The sequence below is a fragment of the Scyliorhinus torazame genome, chromosome 6 (genome assembly GCF_047496885.1).
Source record: "Scyliorhinus torazame isolate Kashiwa2021f chromosome 6, sScyTor2.1, whole genome shotgun sequence".
In the NCBI taxonomy this organism is placed as follows: domain Eukaryota; kingdom Metazoa; phylum Chordata; class Chondrichthyes; order Carcharhiniformes; family Scyliorhinidae; genus Scyliorhinus; species Scyliorhinus torazame.
This window is the reverse complement of record NC_092712.1, coordinates 167665237-167687147: the sequence shown is the minus strand read 5'-3', so window position 1 is coordinate 167687147 and position 21911 is coordinate 167665237. Positions and strand designations below refer to the sequence as shown.

Genomic DNA, 21911 nt, shown 5'->3' with positions numbered 1-21911 from the left:
GTTCCTGGTGCAGAGTAGAGATAGGGGGGGGAGACTGTCGCTGCCCAACCTCTGTGGATACTACTGGGCCGCCAATGCGACGATGGTGCGCACGTTGGTGATGGAGGGGAGGGGGCTGCATGGAAGAGGCTGGAGACGGCGTCTTGTGTGGGTACGAGTCTGGGGGCGCTGGCAACGGCGCTGCTGCCGCTCCCTCCAAGGAGGTATACCACGAGCCCGGTGGTGGTGGCTGCCCTCAAAATTTGGGGGCAGAGGAGGCGGCACAGGGGGGAAGTTGGGGCCTCGGCGGGGACCCCATTACGGGGGAACCGCCGGTTCGCCCCAGGAAGAACAGGTGGAGGGTTTGCGTGGTGGCACAGGGCAGGGATACGAAAGTTGGGGGACCTGTTTGTGGACTGGAGGTTTGCAAGCCTGGGTGAGCTGGAGGAGCAGTCCGGCTCCACCTGGGGAACACCTTCAGGTACTTAGAGGTAAGGGCGTTTTCCAGTCGGCAGGTGGTGGAATTCCCGCGGCTACGGCCACACACAGTGTAGGACAAGGTGCTCTCGGGGGGCCGGGGGTGGGGGGGGGGGGGGGGGGGGGGGTTGGGGGCCGGGGGGGGGGGGGGGGGGGGGGGGTGGAGTGGGGAAGATCTCGGAAAAATACCAGGTGATGCAGGATGAGGAGGAGGCCTCGGTGGTGGAGGTAAAAGGTAAGTGGGAGGAGGAGTTGGGAGAGGAAATTGAGGAAGGGACGTGGGCAGATGCCCTGGGGAAGGTGAACTCTTCCTCATCGTGTGCGAGGCTCAGCCTAATACAGTTTAAGGTGCTGCACAGGGCACACATGACCGGGACAAGGATGAGCCGGTTTTTGGGGGGTGAGGACAGGTGTCTTAGGTGCTCAGGGAGGCCAGCAAATCACACCCATATGTTCTAGGCATGCCCAGCACTGGAGGAATTTTGGAAGGGCGTAACGAGGACAGTGTCGAGGGTGGTAGGATCCAGGGTCAAACCGGGCTGGGGGCTCACAATATTTGGGGTGGCAGAGGAGCCGGGAGTGCAGGAGGCGAAAGAGGACGGTATTCTGGCCTTTGCGTCCCTGGTAGCCCGGCGAAGGATTCTTCTTCAGTGGGAGGATGTGAGGCCCCCAAGTGTGGAATCCTGGATCAACGATGTGGCGGGGTTTATTAAGTTGAAGAGGGTGAAATTTGCCTTGAGAGGGTCGGTACAAGGGTTCTTTAGGCGGTGGCAACCGTTCTTAGACTTCCTGGCAGAACGGTAGACATTGGTCAATAGCAGCAGCAACTTGTGGGGGGGGGGGGGGTTTACTTTATTTTTTGTTATTTACACTGGAGGGTCTGAGGGGGTGTATATACTTGTTGTATTAAGTCGGGGTGTTAATGTTAATTTATTATTTATGTACGGGGGGAGGGGGGTATGGAGGGTTGCTTTTCTGGACTGTGATTTGTACTTAACCCTGTTGGGTTCCTTTTTCATTTTTGTTATTGATATTTTATGAGAACCTTTAATAAAAATTATTAAAAAAAGCAAAACTTTTCCACCATCCCTCGAATGGTGAATTTGATTTTCTCTTAAGTGTAGGAATGGCATTAAGCCGCCCAACCAGGCAGAGGCACTGGGCAGAATAGCGGACCCCCAACCGAGCAATATTTGCCTCCAGACTATTAGTGAGGCAAAGGCGACAATTTCTGCCTCTACCCCAGAGTGAAACTCCAAATCCCAAATATAGCTGCCTGTGGACATAGGTTTAAACCTACCCAGATTATCTCTGACATGCTACTAAAAAAGGAAGCCTAGAAGCAGGCGAGTTTGGGGCAGGACCAAAACAAATGAATACGGTTAGCTAAGATAAGTGAACAATGATGATAATAATAATCACTTATTGTCACCTAAAGGCTTCAATGAAGTTACTGTGAAAAGCCCTTAGTCGCCACATTCCGGCGCTTGTTCAGGGAGGCCGGTACAGGAATTGAACCCGCGCTGCTGTTCTTGTTCTGCATTACAAGCCATCTGTCCTCAGCGTTTGGAAAATCCGCACTCATCCTTGCCTTGGTCATGTGTGCACTGTGTAACACCTTGAACTGAATTAGGCTCAACTGGGCACATGAGGATGTGGAGCTGACTTGTAAAGGGCCTCCCTCCAAGCCTCACTACTAAATATAGGACCCAGTTCACTTTCCCATCTCGCCCTCATCCCATTTAGTGGGAGGGATTTGACGAGAGAATCTGGCCATATAGGTCCGAAATAGACCCGACGGAGCCAAGGATAAACTCCTCTTCAACAAAGAAGAGGTGGGGCTTAAGGAAAGGAAGGGAAAACAGTGCGGGAAAAGTCGCAAACTTGACAAAGGCGAGAATTGGGTAGCTTGAATTTGTCGGCCAGCACTCTACAACTGGCAAACCTCCCTTCCACAAAAAAGTTTGCCAAAATGCTCAAGCCCCTTTGATTTCCTAGATTTAAATGTTTGGTCCAATACAGAATAAAGAAAAGGTGTTTGTTACAAATAGGGGCCAATGAAGATAAGGAAAGGAGCTTAAAATGTTGTCGAAATTGTTTCCAAATCCTAAGAGAAGAGACCACTACTGAGTTTGAGGAAAATCTAGCGGGAGAAAAGAAAAACTATGGCAAGGTGAGTGGAAGTAGTGCAAGAGCAAGCCTCCATTTTGCCACAAATTGAATAGGGGTCACTGATCCACAACACAACTTTTTGGATGTCAGCAGACCAGTAATAAAACAATAAATTTTGGAGGGCCAATCCCCCTGTCTGTTTGTCTCTTTGCAATAGAACACTGCGAATTCTGGGATTCATGCCTGATCAAATAAAAACAAATATCAATTTGTTAACCTTGATTAAAAAAGGATTTGGCAGAAAAATGGGGAGACATTGAAAGAGAAATAAAAACCTAGGGAGTACGATCATTTTAATTGCTTGCATCTTAGCCGACAAATATAGAGGAAGGTTGTTCCACCTCTGCAGATCTGCCTTAACGATATCAATCTGGCTCGAGTAATTCAACTGTGAAGTAAGGCCCAGTTGTGGGCCATCCAAACCACCAAGTAGCGAAAACTTGTATTAGAGAGGCAGAAAAATGATGTGCCTAATTGGGTTAACTGGAAAACATTCATTCTTAGATCATAAGCTATAAGAGCAGAATTACCCCATTCGGCCCATCGAGTCTGCTCTGCCATTCGATCATGGCTGATATGTTTCTCATTCCCATTCTTCTGCCTTCTCCTTGTAACCCCTGATCCCCTTATTAATCGAGAACCTATCTATCTCTGTCTTAAAGAGACTCAGTGGCTTGGCATCCACAGGCTTCTGCGGAATGAGTTCCTCAGATCACCACCCTTTGGCTGAAGAAATTCCTCCTCATCTCAGTTTCAAGGCATTGTGTCCTTCAGTCTGAGGCTGTGCCCTCTGGTTCCAGTCTCTTCTACCAGTGGAAGCATCTTCTCCACATTCAGTATATCTGGGCCTCTCAATATTCTGTAAGTTTCAATGAGATCCCTCCTCATTCTTCTAAACTCCATCGAGTACAGATCCAGAATCCTCAACCGCTCCTCATATGACAACCCTTCATTCCCGAGGTCTTTCTTGTGAACCTCCTCTGGATCCTTTCCAAGGCCAGCACATCCTTCCTTGGATACAAAGCTCGCTCACAATATTGCAAATGGGGTCTGACCAGAGAATTATACAGCCTCAGCGGTGCATCCCTGCTGTTGTATTCTAGCTCTCTTGAAATGAATGCAAATGTTGCATTTGGCTTCCTAACTGCAAACTGAACCTGCATGGTTAACCTTCAGTGAATCCTGAACCAAGACGCCTAAGTCCCTTTGTGTTTCAGATTTCTGAAGCCTTTCCCCATTTAGGAAATGGTGTATGCCTCTTTTCTTGCTACCAAAGTGCCTCTTGCCCAAATTTAACTTCTAACCAGAGAAGGAGCTGAAGGTATTGAGTGTGTTCGTTATGCTGTCAATGGAGTTAGTTGGGTCCATAATATATAGAAGTAGGGCATCTGCATAAAGAGACACCCAATGTTCCACCCCATCACGACTAATACCCCTCCATTGACAAGAGGCTCTCAATGCGATGGAGAGCTCTAATTGCCAAGGCAAACAAAAGTGCAGAAAGAGGGCAGCCCTATCTAGTGCCCCTATTTAAAAGGAAATAATCTGGGTGTAGAGTGTGCGAGTTCTGTCCATCGGGGCATTATATAACAAGTGAATCCAAGAGGCAGAATTAGAGCCGAATCCAAATCTTCAAGAATCTCAAATACATAATCCCATTCCATCCTTCCACCCTATCAAATTCTTTTTCAGCATCAAGAGATACTATCACCTCAGGCTCAGGTGCAGGGGAGTGGGAAAAATGATGTATAAAAGGCAACGTATATTGGCCGATAATGGTCTGCCCGACACAAAGCCTGTTTGATCCTTCGAAATTCTACTTGGGAGGCAAGGCTCCAACCCGAACGGCTGAATCTTAGCAAGCAGCTTAACATCAGTGTTTAAAAGTGAGATGGATGGGTCACTGTCTGTGTGGAGTTTGCACATTCTCCCCGATTTTGCGTGGGTTTCGCCCTCACAACCCAAAAAGATGTGCAGGATAGCAGGATTGGCCATGCTAAATTGCGTCATAATTGGAAAAAATGAATTGGGTACTCTAAATTTAAAAAAAAAAAGTGAGATGGATTAGTATGAACCACACTCGGTCGGATCGTTGTCCCTCTTAAGGAGCAAGGAAATAAAGGCTTGGGTGAGGGTCAAAGACAATCGCGGGATAGGGCGTCATTAAAAGCAGTTCTTTACTTTGCTAGATCAATCACATATCTTGGTACAGCCTAATGGAGTGGCCTTCCCACTTGAGATCACGATATTCCCTTGCCCATTGAAGAACCTGTCCTTTCCTTTAAAACTATGGAATCTCACGATCACTGCGTGAGGTGGACCTCCAGAAGGAGGTGTAGGTCGTAGTGAGCGATGGATCTGGTCTAATTCTGTGGGGGATATAAATATACCATTTTGGGCAGAGTTTCGACTCTGTCCCGCGGGACTTGGCTGAATCCCGCGAGGCGCGGTAGTTGTCGGGAAGTCTGCTGGAGGCCTGTCCTGGGATTCTCTTGCTCGAGTGCAACACGGCAAGACAATCACGCCCTATGTTTCTAAGACAAGACCCTAGGACAGCACAGTGATTGGTTCATCAAGTTGTACATGATTATTAACTTTGCCAGAGTTCAGGGGGCGATGGACAGAAGCCATGACCTCCTGAAGGCTCCATTTGAGGAATTTGTGGATCATCAACAGGAAGCATTGTCACTCATTAAATGAGAGCACCCACCTGAGAATCCTACATTCTACATCTACAACTTAAAGCATTGGAAAGTGCTTATGATAGGACTATGCAAATACTAGCGATTAAATTTTACCGCCTTGTAAAACTTTCCTAAACTGTAGTTAACATTTTGAGGTAAATTTTTGCAACTCACTTACCTCCTTACCTCAGTCTGACCATTGCCAGTTATTTATAATGCCATATGGTTGATCAGGGGGTACAAAATAAAATAATTGCATTTAGACAGAACTCTTTATGGCTACTGGATGTCTCAAAACACTTTACAGCCAGTGAAGTAATTTTGAAGTGTTGCCGTTGTAGTAATGTAGGAAGCCATTGACTGTCCCACAATAGTTGTTGATTCATCATTGACCTCACCATGTCATAGATGGATCTTGTGTTCCAGCTCTTTACATGTAATGTTACATTGCTATGAACAGGAAACTGAAAATTCCAGATAACATGAGCTTTCCAGAAAATCATGGCCCTTAATTTTACAGTGCCAGGTTGCAATGTAATTAACATTTGTTAACCTTTCCAAAAATGTAATTGCCAAATATCTATCTGATCTTCAGGCGAAAAATGTCTTTTGGCTTAAGATAGCCGAGGAAGCCGTACTAATTTTAGGAGCCATCAAAGGGGCTTAAACATGTGCATGAAATATGGTTTCCTGTTTTTATTTTATTTTAATATCAGATTATGGTACTTTGGGTGCATTGTATTAATATTTCCTAATCATCTGAGTTTGCATTAGTTTCTGACCTCATTTTGGTTGCTCTAATGCTAAATTTAAACTCTGGGTAGCCCAAAGTCATTAACCTTTTAATTCAGCAAAGCATTGTGCCCAGAGCAAGTTGATTAGTGAAGTTGGTGAGAACTGCATATACAATGAGTTGCTGGGTGATAGGTGAACAGGTTCACAAAGCTTTTCAGGCTCATGTTTACATAACCTTCAATCTCTTTCACTTAGAGACCTAGCATTTGCAGCATAGATCTGGCAATTCATGTTAAAATGTAAGCAACCTGTAGCAGACATTACTAATGCAATTCCACAATGGTAAAAGAGATTTTTTTCCCTTTACTTATCATAATTTTATTTATAATTCAGGGAGTACAACCTATTTATTGTTTGTACAATGTTAGGCTGATAAAAATAGGGAACTGAGAAACCCAAGTAACATGAGCATTCCAGAAAATTGTGGCCCCTTTATTTTTCAGTGAATTTATCATTGGCTGGGATCTTCTGCTCCAATTGTGTCAAGCGGTTTTGGCGGTTGTCTCGTTGGCCATCGGTGATTAGCCACGAACATCATTTGAAATAATCAGAATAACATTACCAGGCCTCTATTTCTGAATCATCCCCTCCCCCCACCCAGAGTGATGGCAGGAACGGCATGAAACCTGGCTGGTCTCCCAAGGCGTATACCTGGCAAGCAGATCTCCCAGGGGAGCTCAAGTGAGTGCATTGCTCAGTGGGGAAAGGATCTTGCCCAGGCACTGCCTCCTGGCCTAGGTTTCTGGCAGGGCAGGTAAATCAGAGGCCACCGCACCAGTAATACATCATGGAACCTGCCCTTTGCTATTTCTTTGCTAAGTGTGGGACTACACATAAGAGAAAGCCACCGCTGCAGTTGACGGCTTCAATGCCACATTTTCTATCTACTATCAGCCTTTGCTGATTTCCAGGTAAATTCAGCCCCTTATCTTTTTCAAACAAGAGTATTAATTTTGCAGTTTGAATAAATTAAAAAATTGTTGTTTGATAGCACAGAACTTGTATTGCTTAAAAAAAAAATTGCTGTCAAAAGCTAACTTGTTTTTATTATCGTCTAGTGCAAGAACGGAATGATGGCACAGTGGTTAGCACTGCTGCCTCACAGTTCCAGGGACCCCGGTTCAATTCCGGCCTCGGGTGACTGTGTGTGGAGTTTGCACTTCAAGTGTCTGCGTGGGTTTTCCCGGTTTCATCCCACAATCCAAAGATGTGCAGGTTAGGCGGATTGGCCATGCTGAATTGTTCTCAGTAGTGTTACTGGGTTACGGGGGTAGAGTGGAGTCGCAAGCTTAAGTAGGGTGGTCTTTCCAAAGGCCGGAGCAGACTCGATGGGCTGAATGGCCTTCTCCTGCACTCTGATTCTGTTCTATTATTAAGCCTATTTTTACTAGTCGGGGCATAGGGATTCCTCGCATGCAATTTAAGATTGACTTTATCTCATAAATAGGGCCCGACGCATTGGCCAACTGTACAAACTGGACACAAGTAGGACACATCAAAGCTATTTTGCAAGATAATGGCTGTCCCAATCAGATCATTGCTCACTTTGTATCTTGAAAACTCTCAAATCGGCCTACGGCCACCCTTTTTAGACCTGAAAAGTGTCCAATCTACCACAAATTACCCTGAAAGGAGAAATCTGAGCAAAAGCTGAAACTAGCTATTTCATATAGCAACTATACCCTGGCAACACAAGTGCTATTCTCCAATAACCGGATGCTGCCTAGCGCAAAAATGAGTTATGTGATTTATGAATTTCGGTGCCTGTGTGATGTCAGGTACATAAGTATTATGCAAAGCACAGTGGTTAGCACTGTTGCTTCACAGCGCCTGGGTCCGAGGTTCGATTCCCGGCTTGGGTCACTGTCTATGCGGCGTCTGCACGTTCTCTGTGTCTGCATGGGTTTCCTCCGGGTGCTCCGGTTTCCTCCCACAAGTCCCGAAAGACATGCTGTTAGGTGAATTGGATATTCTGAATTCTCCCACTGTGTACCTGACCAGGCGCCAGAATGTGACGTCGAGGGCTTTTCACAGTAACTTCATTGCAGCGTTAATGTAAGCCTACTTGTAATAATAAAGATTATTATTATTAAACAATACGTCCCTTCTGTTGTTTGCAGCAGGCAGAGCACTGAGCATACTCAACAAGCCATGCTTGTAAAACTTGGTAAGAAGTCTTACAACACCAGGTTAAAGTCCAACAGGTTTGTTTCGAATCACTAGCTTTCGGAGCACAGCTCCTTCCTCAGGTGAATGAAGAGGTGGGTTCCAGAAACATATATATATAGACAAAGTCAATGATGCAAGACGATACTTTGAATGCGAGTCTTTGCAGGTAATTGAGTCTTTACAGATCTAGACGGAGCAACTGGAGAGAGGGATAATCACAGGTTAAAGAGGTGTGAATTGTCTCAAGCCAGGACAATTGGTAGGATTTCGCAAGCCCAGGCCAGGTGGTGGGGGGTGAATGCAATGCGAAATGAATCAAGATCCCGGTTGAGGCCGTACTCGTGTGCGGAACCTGGCTATAAGTTTCTGCTCGACGATTCTGTGTTGTCGCGCATCCTGAATGCCGCCTTGGAGAACGCTTACCCGAAGATCAGAGGCTGAAGGCCCTTGACTGCTGAAATGTTCTCTGACTGGAAGGGAACATTCCTGCCTGGCGTTTGTCCAGGAGGAAGATGGCGCATATAGACACTGACATTATCCATTTCATTTAAAACATGGAACGTTATGTCTAATGTTAGATGTGATTCTGTGATTAGATAGCACTTGCTGAACAATCCTGAATTACATGGGCAACTGGCTTTGAAATGGGGTTCGCTTGTGCTTGCATGAATCTACATGCATTCATACGGAGGAACCTGTCCTCTGCAAGCAAAAAAGAATGTCCAGACATTTTTGAATTAATCAAAAGCTGATTAGTTCCCTGATCAGTTGACTTGCCAACCAATCTGCCCCCCTTTTTCATGTAATATAAATTGTTGTTGCTTTAAAATTTGGCATTCTTGTGTCTGTCCTGATAATTGCAAGGCAAAAAGCTTCAACAGCATGCCTCTCTTTTTTCAACAATTTTTAAACATATATTTCATATTGTGAAATTATTTCACAGCATTTTAAACATAGAAAGAGGGCAATAATTCAGCCCCACAAGCCTTCAATGAGACCATAGCTGATCTGTGGTTTAACTCTATCCATCTGCCATACCTCCCTGTCCTTTACATCATAGTCTAACAAATACCTATCTATCCCCATTTAAAATCACCAATTGACCTAAATTGTATTGTGTGTGAGACTGTCCTATCTTCTACCAATCTATGCATGAAGAAGTGTTTTCTAACTTTTCCCCAGAATGGTCTGATTATATTCCTTTTTCTTAGACTCCCCAACAGCGGAACATGTTTTTCTTCATCCACGACATCAATCCCTCCATTCCCGCACTGTCCCCATGTTATTTTTGGATAGAAGGTGCTGGTAATGATTTTGCAGTTTACACCTCTTCTAGGCACATTTTGTTTCTCTACTTGTCTTATTACCATGTACTTTCATCCGCTTGGTCAGATGATAAATCACTCTTCTTCCACAATACCTCAGACCTTCCCCTTTATTCTTTTCTCTCCCTCTCTGCTGCACATCATTTCCCTCATGTACACCCCTTACCCTGACTCTCGCTTGAAAGCTGTTAAACCTGTAAAGTTTTCCAGTTCTAGCAACCTCAAAAGTTAACTCTGTTTTTCTCAAGTATTTTGAGTACTTTTTATTTATATTTCACATTTCCAACATATGCAGTGTTTTACCTTTTGTACCCAAGATACCTACCTGCTGCCCCCACTTTTATCATATTGCACTTCCAACAACTTTGTGGCAAAAGTTTTTAAAACTTAAATGTGCACAAACTAATGGGTTTTTCCATGAGATGCCCCACTCCAGCAACATCTGGTGCATCGTTGATATCAAGGCCAATAAACACAGAATTAAACAGATTGTCAAGAAACAATTTTTACCAGGCTTGATAATATGTATCTCTGACCTCAGACTACGACGCATTGGATCTTGTTAATAAAATTGGCACCACCAGAACTGGTTTCAATATTAGCTGTTTAAATGACAATCAATGGTTTTATACATGATGCTAGGGAACATACAAAAATATTTATGAGAAATGGGGTGATCGTAGATCCTGCTTACCACTGCAGGATAGTTGAACTACTGAGGCAAATCAAGGTGGTGTAAGTTCTGAAAATCTGGAGACGTTGCTCAATTTTACTAGCTCATGAAGAATTAAATATTCTGAGTTCTTCAGAAAAATTAGGACAGGATGAGTTTCCTCCTCTGCTGCATCTCACTTCAGACCAATTATGGACAGGATGAATTTCCTCCTCTTCTGTATCTCACTTCAGACCTCATCACTGTGCCAAATAAAACCAAATCAGATTCCATATTTACAGTATACTGCGCACCTTGAAACCAAGTGCCCGTTTCCGTGACGTAAAACCCAGATCTAAATTCTGTACCACTTTAAGCTTTATGTTCTGGAGTTGTCAGTGGTCACTTGCATTTGAACCTTTCGTTCTTGTAGTTTATGATGAACCTTCACCTTCTGCTATATGTTGTCAATTGCAGACTTTGTTGCACCTGTACGCAACAGGAGAAATTTACCAGCTGATCTAGAATGTTCAAAAAGACCTGATTCTGATTTTTTTTCACCCTCTTCTAGAGGATGAAGATGACGAGATTCCCGAATTGAATCTAGGAACTGAATCTGAGCTGGAAAACCAAGATCAGAAAGATGAAACTAAAGAAGGTAGACCATTATCACTCATTCAGTTTTAGTGTGATACATTTAAACCTATGTGGATTGTGTTCTGTATACTGAACCATGTTCAATGTTGAATTTATTGTACAATCGAAAGTTTCAGCCAAAAGTTCAGGAATTCATTTGGGGTTAGACTGCCAATGATGGGTTCACTATTGTGTATTGCAGTTTCTCTTTAATGTTTTTGACCTCGTACAGCTTTTTCAAGTCCGAGCTCGCCAGGCAGTTACCACTGAAATTACGTAAACCCCTTCATCTCAAGAATTTCATTGATTTATGACATTAGTGTTGTTGAATGAGTAATGTTAGCAGCAACAGTGGCAGTTTTATATGCTTGAAATATGCACTGGAGAAAATTGTGTTTTAAACTTGCCACCTTTTAAGTTTGGGTGCTAGTTTTGAACCGTTATGTGCTTAAAGTTTCAGTAAATTTGTTAACAGGAAGAATTAGATTCTCCATACCAGCCTTTGATCTTCCTCCCAACTCCAGCGCTGTGCCAAATCATCAGAATTGCATTTCTTTTTAATAATGTATATTCCTCTCAGTAGATAAGTCAAAGTTCTTCATAAATTGTAACTGTATTTAGTCAGAATTGAACCAAATTCAAAATAATCTAATTCAGGGATGTGGGGGTCATTTATAGCTCACAGTAACTTCATTGAAGCCTACTTGTGACAATAAGTGATTATTATTATCTCAGCTTACCCTGAGAAGATATGGTGGTGGTTAGCCATCTTCTTAAGTTTTGTTACAACAGCCAGCCTACTTCTGAGGCAAGTTAAAGAGTGAGGTCAGGTATTGCCTATGGGGCTGCCCAACTAAGGCCAGTAGATTTCCTTTGCTAAGGGCATTAGTGAACCTGTTATGGCAACACAGCTTCATGCTCACTCCTGATAGCAGCTTTTTATTTCCAGATTTAACAAAAACTGACTGCAAATTCTCAAATTGGAACTCCTGGGTATTATTGGTACAATAATGTAACCACTACATTATGGTACACCGAGTTAATTCACTTATCATATGGGGTTAGCCTAGATGGGCTTTTTGGTTGGCATGGACCAGTTTGGACTGAAGGGCCTGTCTCCACGCCGTAGATTCTATGATGCTGAATTTACGTCAGAACATTTACATGTAACAATCAAACTGTTTACCACTTTAAAATAAATGTTATTACAGTTTATATATTGGGGTATTATATAAGTTACATATTTAATCAATATCAATTTATATTATTTGTGCTTTAAAGCCCAAGATGGTCTTGCTTAAAAGTAAATAAGAATAGATGGATTTTTACTAAACTTTTCAATTTGATAATGGTTGAGTGCACAGGTGTTAAATGGACTATAATATTCCTCTGTTCTGGTTCTGAAGGCTGGTTTTCATTTAATAGTGTAACGCACTCTACTGTTGTGATGATGCTTGCATCCCTGAACATTAATGTGCACAGCATATCACTGTCATGAAGACAGTGTGACTATAAGGACAACATGCTCAAGAGTCAACATTTCTGGAAAACTTTACAACCATCACCTAAACTAACATGACATTAGGATATATGTAAATGTCCCTATAAGAAAGATTACAAGGCTGGATAAGAGAAACAAAATGAGCATTTTCATGGAAAACTTGGTATTTTGTTTGCCATGGCTGTTGGTGAACATTATGCAGCACAACCATCTCCTCCAAAACGTTTTGGTGCAAAATGATACAAAAATGAAAGATCGACTTTAACATAAATGTGATGTATGCAAGGAAACAAATCTATTTAAGAACCAGATTGAATTCCTGACCATTAACTGCAATAGTAACACATTCTGACAGGAGGGGGCACTGTCTGCACGAGATGATGATACCAACAGTATATATACTTAGAACAGATTGATCCAGCTGATTTTGTATTTTCTGCTGTTGTAGCATTTCTGTTATGAAAGAAGCATGGATAGCAATTGGATCTCCAAAGGAAACAAATTAACACTGGTGGCTTCTTCACTCAACCACGTTATAACAAAATTCTAGTGGCCAATAAATAATTTTCAATAGAAATTAAAATAAATACTCATGAAATTACTTCTTTAACTAAGACTGTTTTAATATAGTCCTTTTGACAACTGTAAATTTGAATGAGGTGCTCTTTATATGTATCTTCTGTGTTGCTCATGGAGAGACTGATGTTTAAAATAAGGAAATGGATCTATTGTCGCATTTGTAATGGTAGCTGATAAAAGTAATTTTTGAGAATAGTCCGTTTGATTTATATGGGCATTAATAAAAAATTAAATGGGAGCAATTTAATGGTTTGGCAAATGCATTTCTGGAGTAATGAATAATGGTGAAGAAAGTATTGAGGTTTTTGAGATGTAATTGATACGTGGGCTTGGATTTTCACTCTCGAGGCGGCTGCTGAGTCATGAAATGTTTTGGCTCACTGCACCCACTTTAGGAAAAATGACCCAAATGGTCAGATCTTAGTTCTGATGTGAGAGACTTGCGGGTCTGGGGCTGCAGTTGAAGCAGATTGGAGGTCGCCACAAGGGCTGCCAAATGCCTCAGCAGGCTGGCTACAATGCCCACCTCGGTTCTCTGGGACTTCCTCCCAGCTTTGTTGTCAAATATTAGACCCTCTAGCCCTTGCCCCTGCACCCATTCTCCATGCCAACTCATGCCCCTCCACTCACCCCCATGACTCTTATAATTTGCATGACAGCTTACTGCCAATTGATGGCAATCCACCCATCACTCTTACCTTGCACATTCTATACCAATTTACCCATATCCACATGGCAGAAATCAGGAGTCATGTTGAGATAAAATAAAATAAAATTTTAATTATCTATTGAAGACCTCCCTGTACAAAAAAACACTCATTCATGAAAGCCCGTCCTATACATTTAAATCCTCTCAATTGCCTAGTCTTAAAAATATTTATATTCATAGCCCCATGTCAAAGGCATTTGAGCTGTCAGTCAAACTGAACTTGCAGCCCTCCACATTGTGCAGTAAGAAGTCTTACAACACCAGGTTAAAGTCCAACAGGTTTGTTTTGAATCACTAGTTTTCGGAGCAAACCCCATTTTCACTGCAGTGAGCATCTTATCCCACTGTGGGATAAGATGTTCACTGCAGTGAAAATGGGGTCTCAGCACTGAGTTCATCGGACCAAATTGAGCTTGCCCCATGTGTGAGTCATGTCCTTCCCCCATTCCCCTATTAGTGCAAATAAGATCTGTCAGAAATTTGGGTGAGACTTCTGGATCTGGATCTGGAGTTTCCAAACCTTTTGTGAAAATTTAGGCCTTGGATCAAAGAACTGGAGGTAGGGTGAGAGATAGTGACCAGTTAAGAAAGTGTATGCCTACCAACCTGAAAAACTGACGAGTGTTTCCAGCATTTTCCTGTTCTAGTTGCAAGTGTTGGTGTGAGGGAAAAGAGCAACTGTAGTGATCACATGCACTTTGAAGCTTGTGTTCTATAAACTTGAGAAAATGAGACAAATGGAAAGGGAGAGCCTGTCATTGTGCTAATGTTAAATCAATTGAAGGAAATAAAAAACACTAGTTGAATTTTAAAAGGTATCCTTATTCTAATTATATTTGCGTTGCGACAGAAAAAATGCCTAAGAAAACATGGGTAAGGAAAGAAGAGAAGCAAATTGAGCATGAAGGGATCTCTGGCCACATGTTTTGAAATGAGGAGCATGGGAGTGGATGGAGGATTATGCATAAGGTGATTTGTCCAGTGGTAGAAGGGGGCATACAAGCAGTAAACATGCAATCCACAGAGGAAGAAATGTGATGGGGAATGAGAATATAGTGGAACATTTAAGGGGCAGGATAATAATGTCCTCAACTTATTGAAAGAAAGATAGAACTTAAAATATATAACAAATTTCATAATCTTTGGCTGTGAACCACTGAGGCATTAATTAGCCTCCATGTAATGCACGGAAGCATGGAAGCCATTTGCACACAGCAAGATTCCACAAATAGCAATAAAATAATGATATTTTTAAAATTAATTCACGGGATGTGGGTGTCGTTGGCTAGGTCAGTATTTATTGCCCATTTCTAATTGTCTTTGAGAAGGTATGGTTAGCTGCCTTCTTGAACCACTGCAGTCCATGTGATATGGGTATACCAATAACCAGCGATAATGAAGGAACAGCGATAATCTACTTCAAATTCAGGATGGTGAGTGGCTTGGTGGTGGTGGTGTTCCCATGTATCCACTGCCCTTGTGCTTCCAACAGACCCACAGCGATTGTGGGTTTGGAAGGTGCTATCGAAAGTGGTTTGGTGAGTTAATGCAGTGCATCTTGTAGATGGTACACACTCTGCCACTATGCCTCAGTGGTGGAGGGAGTGAATTTTTGCTTGTGGATGGGGTGCCAATCAAGCAGACTGCTTTGTCCTGGATGATATCGAGCTTCTTGAGTGTTGTTGGCACTGCACTAAGCCATGAATCTTTGATGATGGGATAGAAATTGGGTGCCACTCTGCTTGCGTGTCAGGAACCGCAATGCATGCAATAGTAATGTAAATTTGAAGTGCATAAAGTGGGCACGTGTGCCACATGTAAGCATATAGCATGGTGTTGCCCTTAGCAGCCTGCCTCCTCATCAGCTGGTGATGTTGGGGGTCACAATAAGATGTAATGGTCGCAAAAGAAAATTTATGTATACTGAAGGCACAGTCGTGGCAGGGGTGTAGACACATTGTTATGGTATTTACATAGATATCCCAACATATTTTGTTTAAATGACTATTGTGTGTATCGTCTCACATTCGTTGGGACATCCTTTGGAGGCATGTGGCACTCTCGTGCTTCACCTTTGACAGTCGTTGATGAAAAGAGGGACATCTTACCTGCGCAGGTAATTGTATAGCAGTGTGTTAGAGGTCAATCTTTATTATATGGTAATGTGTGTGATATGCTTTGTAATCTCGAGGCAATGCAACATGGCTACATCTGCTGGCTTCCCCATAAATGATTTCCCAAGCAGATTGGCTGAGGTCACTGTCGAGCACGAGAAGTGATGTGCTGTTTGTGCAATCATGGCTTTAACAATGGGCAAGGAGCACAGAAGTAGCTCATGATAGCTTCATTGAATTGAGTGCCAATATAAAGCAGGTATCCTTGGAGGCGTCATCTCTTTTCATCTCATGTCAGAATGGTCCACTCCCCATGGTCTTCTAAGGAGAATGTGTAGTGAGGTAGCTCCGGCTGGTACAATGATGCACAATCGGAGCAGACATGGGTTTGCAGACGAGGGTACAATGATCAGGTCACCTATCGTCAAAACGTTTGAAGGTGAGCTTATCCTTGATGGCCCTCGCTGGTCTCTGCACTGCCCTTGCATCTGGAAGAGCTGCTCCAAGGTCTCTTATCATTCTTTTCATGTTCCCATCATCATTACCTGAGGAGATGAAAAACTCTCACCTTGATTGGCAATAATTTTCCCCTTTACAATACCAGGTTGTGCAAAACACAGCAGATGACAATAATCCTGGACATTCCCTGTGGTGCATATTGTACAGCCGCACTGGACTATTCAAGGCGTCAGAAGTGCATTTTAAGCAATCGCATGATCTGCATTGACTTTATTGCGCAGTGTGAACTTTGTAAAGCTCCTCAGCTGGGCTTTAGAAATGACGCACTGGTGTCATGAGCCATGCTCTGAGGGAAAGACATTTGTCACCTCCTGTTGCAGCCTAGGAAGTGCCACACCTGTCCCCTGTGGAATCCTGAAATGAGATGCTGAAGTAGAAGTTAGGGCCACAGTTTTCTTTTTTTAGATGATTTTATTATTTATTGTCAATTTATGTAGTTGGGTTTTAAATCCTTGATGGGTACATCATCATACGAATCCTGTGCCCAATAGCCTTAGCGGGCAAGTTACTGCTGAACTTGGCACGCACCATGACACTGTTTCCATGAGCACGGGTCACTTTACCCCAAATGACACGAGTCTTGTTTGGTTTACCTCCAGGAGTGATGGTGTTGTTCTTTGCTTTGTAGACGTAAGCACATCTCTTGCCCAGGTAAAATTCTGTTTCATCACGGCAATAAACACCCTCAATCTTCAGAAGAGCTGTGTGCTCTCTTTGGTTTCGAAGGCCAGGTTTATAGCCAGTAAACACGGCTTTGCACCATAATCTTGCAGGCATTGCGAGAGCCCTCGGGGCAGCTGGATCGCCCGCGCTGATACTAAGATGGCGGAAGCGGGCCACTGTTTTCTTATTGGCAACTGGCATAGGATTCCCCAGAAAGCCACAGGGCTGCAGATCTTGTGAATGCACAAACAGGTCAGTAACCATATCCCGAGAAAGCCTTAGCTGTACCCTACTATGCCGTTCTGACATCTGGAAATAGTTGGTGTGTGTTTTGGACATGCACTGATGCAGTAGTGCTCTTCGACAATGAAAATAGCCCTGGTTGGATTCCTCCTGAACTCCCTTCCCCTTGGCTAGTCCTGGCTATGTTGTTGCGTGACCAATGCCGCCCTTTGGTGAATCCCCTCCTCCACTGCCTGAGATTGAAAAAGGTCTGGTTGTATGAGACCCATTGCAGATCCATAAAGTGAACAATGTAAAGAAGGCAGGAAATGATATAAGAACCTCTGTTGGCATGGCCTTCATTCCTGGATTAGCTGCAGTTGACTAATGGGAATACATGACCCTCCCATGGGCCACACTCAGAACTCCTCCCATCCCACAGTGGTCTCCTCTCCCACAACAACATGGTCTACTGTGAGATAAAAGTTTCCGAGCAGTCAGGTCCATGGAGTACTGTGATCCTGCAGTGCTTCCTGTCTCAAACTCAAGATCCCTTACCTGACTGTTGACCTGCCATGTGTGGTGCAGCTGCTCCCTTCAACACAAAGAGTGGACCACTGAAATGACAGACCCTGCCCTTTGGCTGAAGCCTGGCTCCCTTCAGAGACATTCTCCCGCCCTTCCACAAAACATGCCAATTCCTTGCTGTGCTAACACTTGAGCTGCCCATCACACTCTTCACCCCCTCCCTACCTGTCCTTGCTACTCCGGTGCTATCCATTGCTGCAGTCCCCTCGCCTGAGCTACTGAGTTTGATGAAGACAAAACCTCTCTTGAGATCCAAAGATGGAACAACTTCACCTGTTGCATCGTTAATCTACCGGGAAACAGGAGGCATTTTTTGTTTTTAGACTTCCTACAGTGCAGAAGTAGGCTATTCAGCCCATTGAGTCTGTACCAACTCTCTGAAAGAGCACCTGAGCTAGGCCTACTCCCCTGCCCTATCCCTCTAACCTGACCTAACCTACACATCCCTGGACACTAAGGTAAATTTAGCATGATCAATCCAATAAACCTAAACGTCTTTGGACTGTGGGAGGAAACTGGAGCATCCAGAAGAAACCCATGCAGGCACGGGGAGAAAGTGCAAACTCCACACAGACAGTCACCCAAGGCTGGAATTGAATCCTGGTCCCTGGCACTGTGAGGCAGCTGTGCCACCGTGCCGCCCGGCATGAGTTTCCTGTGCGCCACTGACTTAAACTTTAAGATGGGACTTAATTTGTTGTGCTTCTCAATTAATGCATGTTCAGATTGATGGTAAATAAGGCCTGCAACTGGATTGCATCTTGGCAGCTCTGCTGCTGACACGCCGTCCACTTTATTTCACAAATTCAACCGGACGATGGGAAACCCAGATTCCAGCTCCTGACTAATTAAGTCCCCGACACTGACACGTTTCATACTTTTTCAGCATCCATTAAATACTGCCCATCACGTGGGCTTGAAGTTTAATTGTTCGAAAAGAGGCATTGTTATTTTGAATCCTGTTCTCCTCAAACCCCCTGCCACCACAAGGCTATTTTAATCTTGCTCCTTATTTACTGCTGGACCTTCACACTTTCAGACATAAAACAGCCACCTCCGTTTTGTTGGCTGACAGGACCCTATTCAATGTTTACAACCATTAACCCACATTGTTAATGCTTCATGATTCAAAAATTGTCACAATGCTCTCAGACTCTCCCTCTCAAAAGCTCCTGATTCCTAAAATCCCTCTCGTAATGATTCCAAGTCTCAGTACTTGCCTTGGTATTTCTAGAACAGCCTTTTCTAGTACTCCTGGAAACTTGTATCGGCTTCCCATCACTCTTAATCCCCAGAATCATTGAAACTATTGTTTCATGTCTCAGTACTGCCAGGTCTTTGACTGATCCTAATACTGAGAAGTCCATTGTCCCTGATAACTTTTCATCACACGTGTGTTATTAAACACCTGTGAGAAACTTCATGGGAGATCTGCTTGTAGAATAGGAAGATAAAGTTTAAATATGATGTATGTGTGTTGACATGAATGTGTTCAACGATGGGCAACTGAGATGGCTTGGTTCATTAGCTTTTAGTGACCAAAGCATAAAAGAAGATGTAGCTAAAAATTGCTGATGGACATTTTTTTCCCTTGCGAGGCTTAATGGGTTTTATTTCTGTTGCATTAAATTTTGTTTTGGATTATTGACTTTGAGTAAATTTGAGTCCTCTAGACTTGCCATTTATAATCATTTGCACTGTATGTAAGCAAGTTCAGTACATGGCTGGAGCTCCATTAAACATCAAAGGTGAGGGAGATAATGATTGTGTTCTGCTGTAGAATAAATAACAGTTCCAAAGAAAATGGTACTTTGTCAGATAGTGGTTTGGTCGGGACATGGTGGCCTGTCTGAGTGTTCCCCAGAAGCGTACTTTGATCGACTGGCTTCTTTCACTAGAAGAAAGAAGGAAGAGTCATAAAATGAAGATCAAAGTGCACACAAGAGTACTAGTTACTGAAGAAAAAAATTATAGAAGATTGCACAGGCTCGAGGTTGTGGTTACAGTGCTAAAGGATTTTACAACACTCACTGCATGCAGTTTTATTTTCTGAACAAATGTCAAATGTTCACTGGTATTTAGTAAGTGAATTGTGACTTTTAATCATTTTAAGGGTCAATTCATACTCACCTTGTACCAACAGACAATCCGTATTCTAGTCACATTATAAAGATATTTCCTTATACTGTACATAAGAATCCATTTCTCACTGCTTCTTACAGAAAGAAAGAAATGTACTGTAAGATGAATTGTGTAAGAATTTTGTTTAACTTGTATTTTCAGCCATGGTAAACATTAAGTAAAAAGCTTGTGAAGATCAAAATCCATTCTAAAGACAACTATTAAATCTTTACATGAGTATAGCAAACTGAAATATCTTGGAATAAACTGCCTTGGGAATGTTCCTTTCAAATTACTGCTTGTTCTTATAAATAACTGAAGTTTACAAATAATTACAAATGTTTAATTTAAGATGTGCTGAATAGTCAATAGTTCTTCAATGTAAAAACTATGGTTGCAATGACAATGGACTAAACACTCTCACAGGTGCAGCATTGCTGGAAAGTGTTGGGACTTTTCTTTCTCGGCAATTAAGAACAAAGAACAAAACAGTACAGGCCCTCCCAAGCCTGTACCGGATGGTACTAACTTTGGCCAAAACCCTGAGCATTTCCTTGTGCCGTATCCTGGGACTTCGATGTTGTGGCCATTTCGGAGACATGGATAGAGCAGGGACAGGAATGGTTGTTGCAGGTGCTGGGGTTTAGATATTTCAGTGAGCTCAGGGAAGGTGGTAAAAGAGGGGGAGGGGTGGCATTGTTAGTCAAGGAGAGTATTACGGTGGCAGAAAGAAAGTTTGGTGAGGACTCGTCGACTGAGGTAGTATGGGCTGAGGTTAAAAACAGGAAAGGAAAGGTCACCTTGTTAGGGGTTTTCTATAGGCCTCCGAAAAGTTCCAGAGATGTAGAGGAAAGGATTGCAAAGATGATTCTGGATAGGAGCGAAAGCAACAGGGTAGGTAGTTGTTATGGGGGACTTTAACTTTCCAAATATTGACTGGAAACGCTATAGTTCGAGTACTTCAGATGGGTCTGTTTTTGTCCAATGTGTGCAGGAGGGTTTCCTGACACGGTATGTAGATAAGCCAACGAGAGGCGAGGCCATATTGGATTTGGTACTGGGTAATGAACCAGGACAGGTGTTAGATTTGGAGGTAGATGAGCACTTTGGTGATAGTGACCACAATTCGATTACGTTTACTTTAGTGATGGAAAGGGATAGGTACATACCGCAGGGCAAGAGTTATATCTGGGGAAAGGCAATTATGATGCGATGAGGCAAGACTTAGGATGCATCGGATGGAGAGGAAAACTGCAGGGGATGGGCACAATGGAAATGTGGAGCTTGTTCAAGGAATAGCTACTGCGTGTCCTTGATAAGTATGTACCTGTCAGGCAGGAAGGAAGTGGTCAAGCAAGGGAACCGTGCTTTACTAAAGCAGTCAAAACACTTGTAAGAGGAAGAAGGAGGCTTATGTAAAGATGAGACATGAAGGTTCAGTTAGGGCGCTCAAGAGTTACAAGTTAGCTAGGAAGGACCTAAAGAGAGATCTAAGAAGAACCAGGAGGGGACACGTGAAGTCTTTGGCAGGTAGGATCATGGATAACCCTAAAGCTTTCTATAGATATGTCAGGAATAAACGAATGACTAGGGTAAGAGTAGGGCCAGTCAAGGACAGTAGTGGGAAGTTGTGCTTGGAGTCCGAGGAGATAGGAGAGGTGCTAAATGAATATTTTTTGTCAGTATTCACACAAGAAAAAGACAATGTTGTCGAGGAGAATACTGAGATTCGGGCTGCTAGACTAGAAGGGCTTGAGGTTCATAAGGAGGAGGTGTCAGCAATTCTGGAAAGTGTGAAAATAGATAAGTCCGCTGGGCCGGATGGGATTTATCCTAGGATTCTCTGGGAACCTAGGGAGGAGATTGCTGAGCCTTTGGCTTTGATCTTTAAGTCATCTTTGTCTATAGGAATAGTGCCAGAAGACTGGAGGATAGCAAATGTTGTCCCCTTGTTCAAGAAGGGGAGTCGAGACAACCCAGGTAATTATAGACCAGTGAGCCTTACT

At 43.2% G+C, this 21911-nt stretch overlaps 2 protein-coding genes across 6 annotated transcripts in view; one reads left to right on the top strand and one right to left on the bottom strand.

The window, feature by feature from the left end:
- The window catches only part of LOC140425138 (cytoplasmic dynein 1 intermediate chain 1), a 502251-nt gene that overhangs the window by 268250 nt on the left and 212090 nt on the right, over positions 1–21911 (top strand). For all 5 annotated transcript variants that reach the window (XM_072509063.1, XM_072509064.1, XM_072509066.1 and 2 more), the window contains exon 7: positions 10825–10911. In XM_072509063.1, coding sequence (XP_072365164.1) covers positions 10825–10911 — 87 coding nt within the window. The remainder of the gene's footprint in view (positions 1–10824; positions 10912–21911) is intronic.
- LOC140425140 (large ribosomal subunit protein eL33-like) lies at positions 16725–17127 on the bottom strand. Its single transcript, XM_072509068.1, has one exon. The coding sequence runs from the start codon at positions 17086–17088 to the stop codon at positions 16756–16758; it is 333 nt and encodes a 110-aa protein (XP_072365169.1). The 5' UTR covers positions 17089–17127; the 3' UTR covers positions 16725–16755.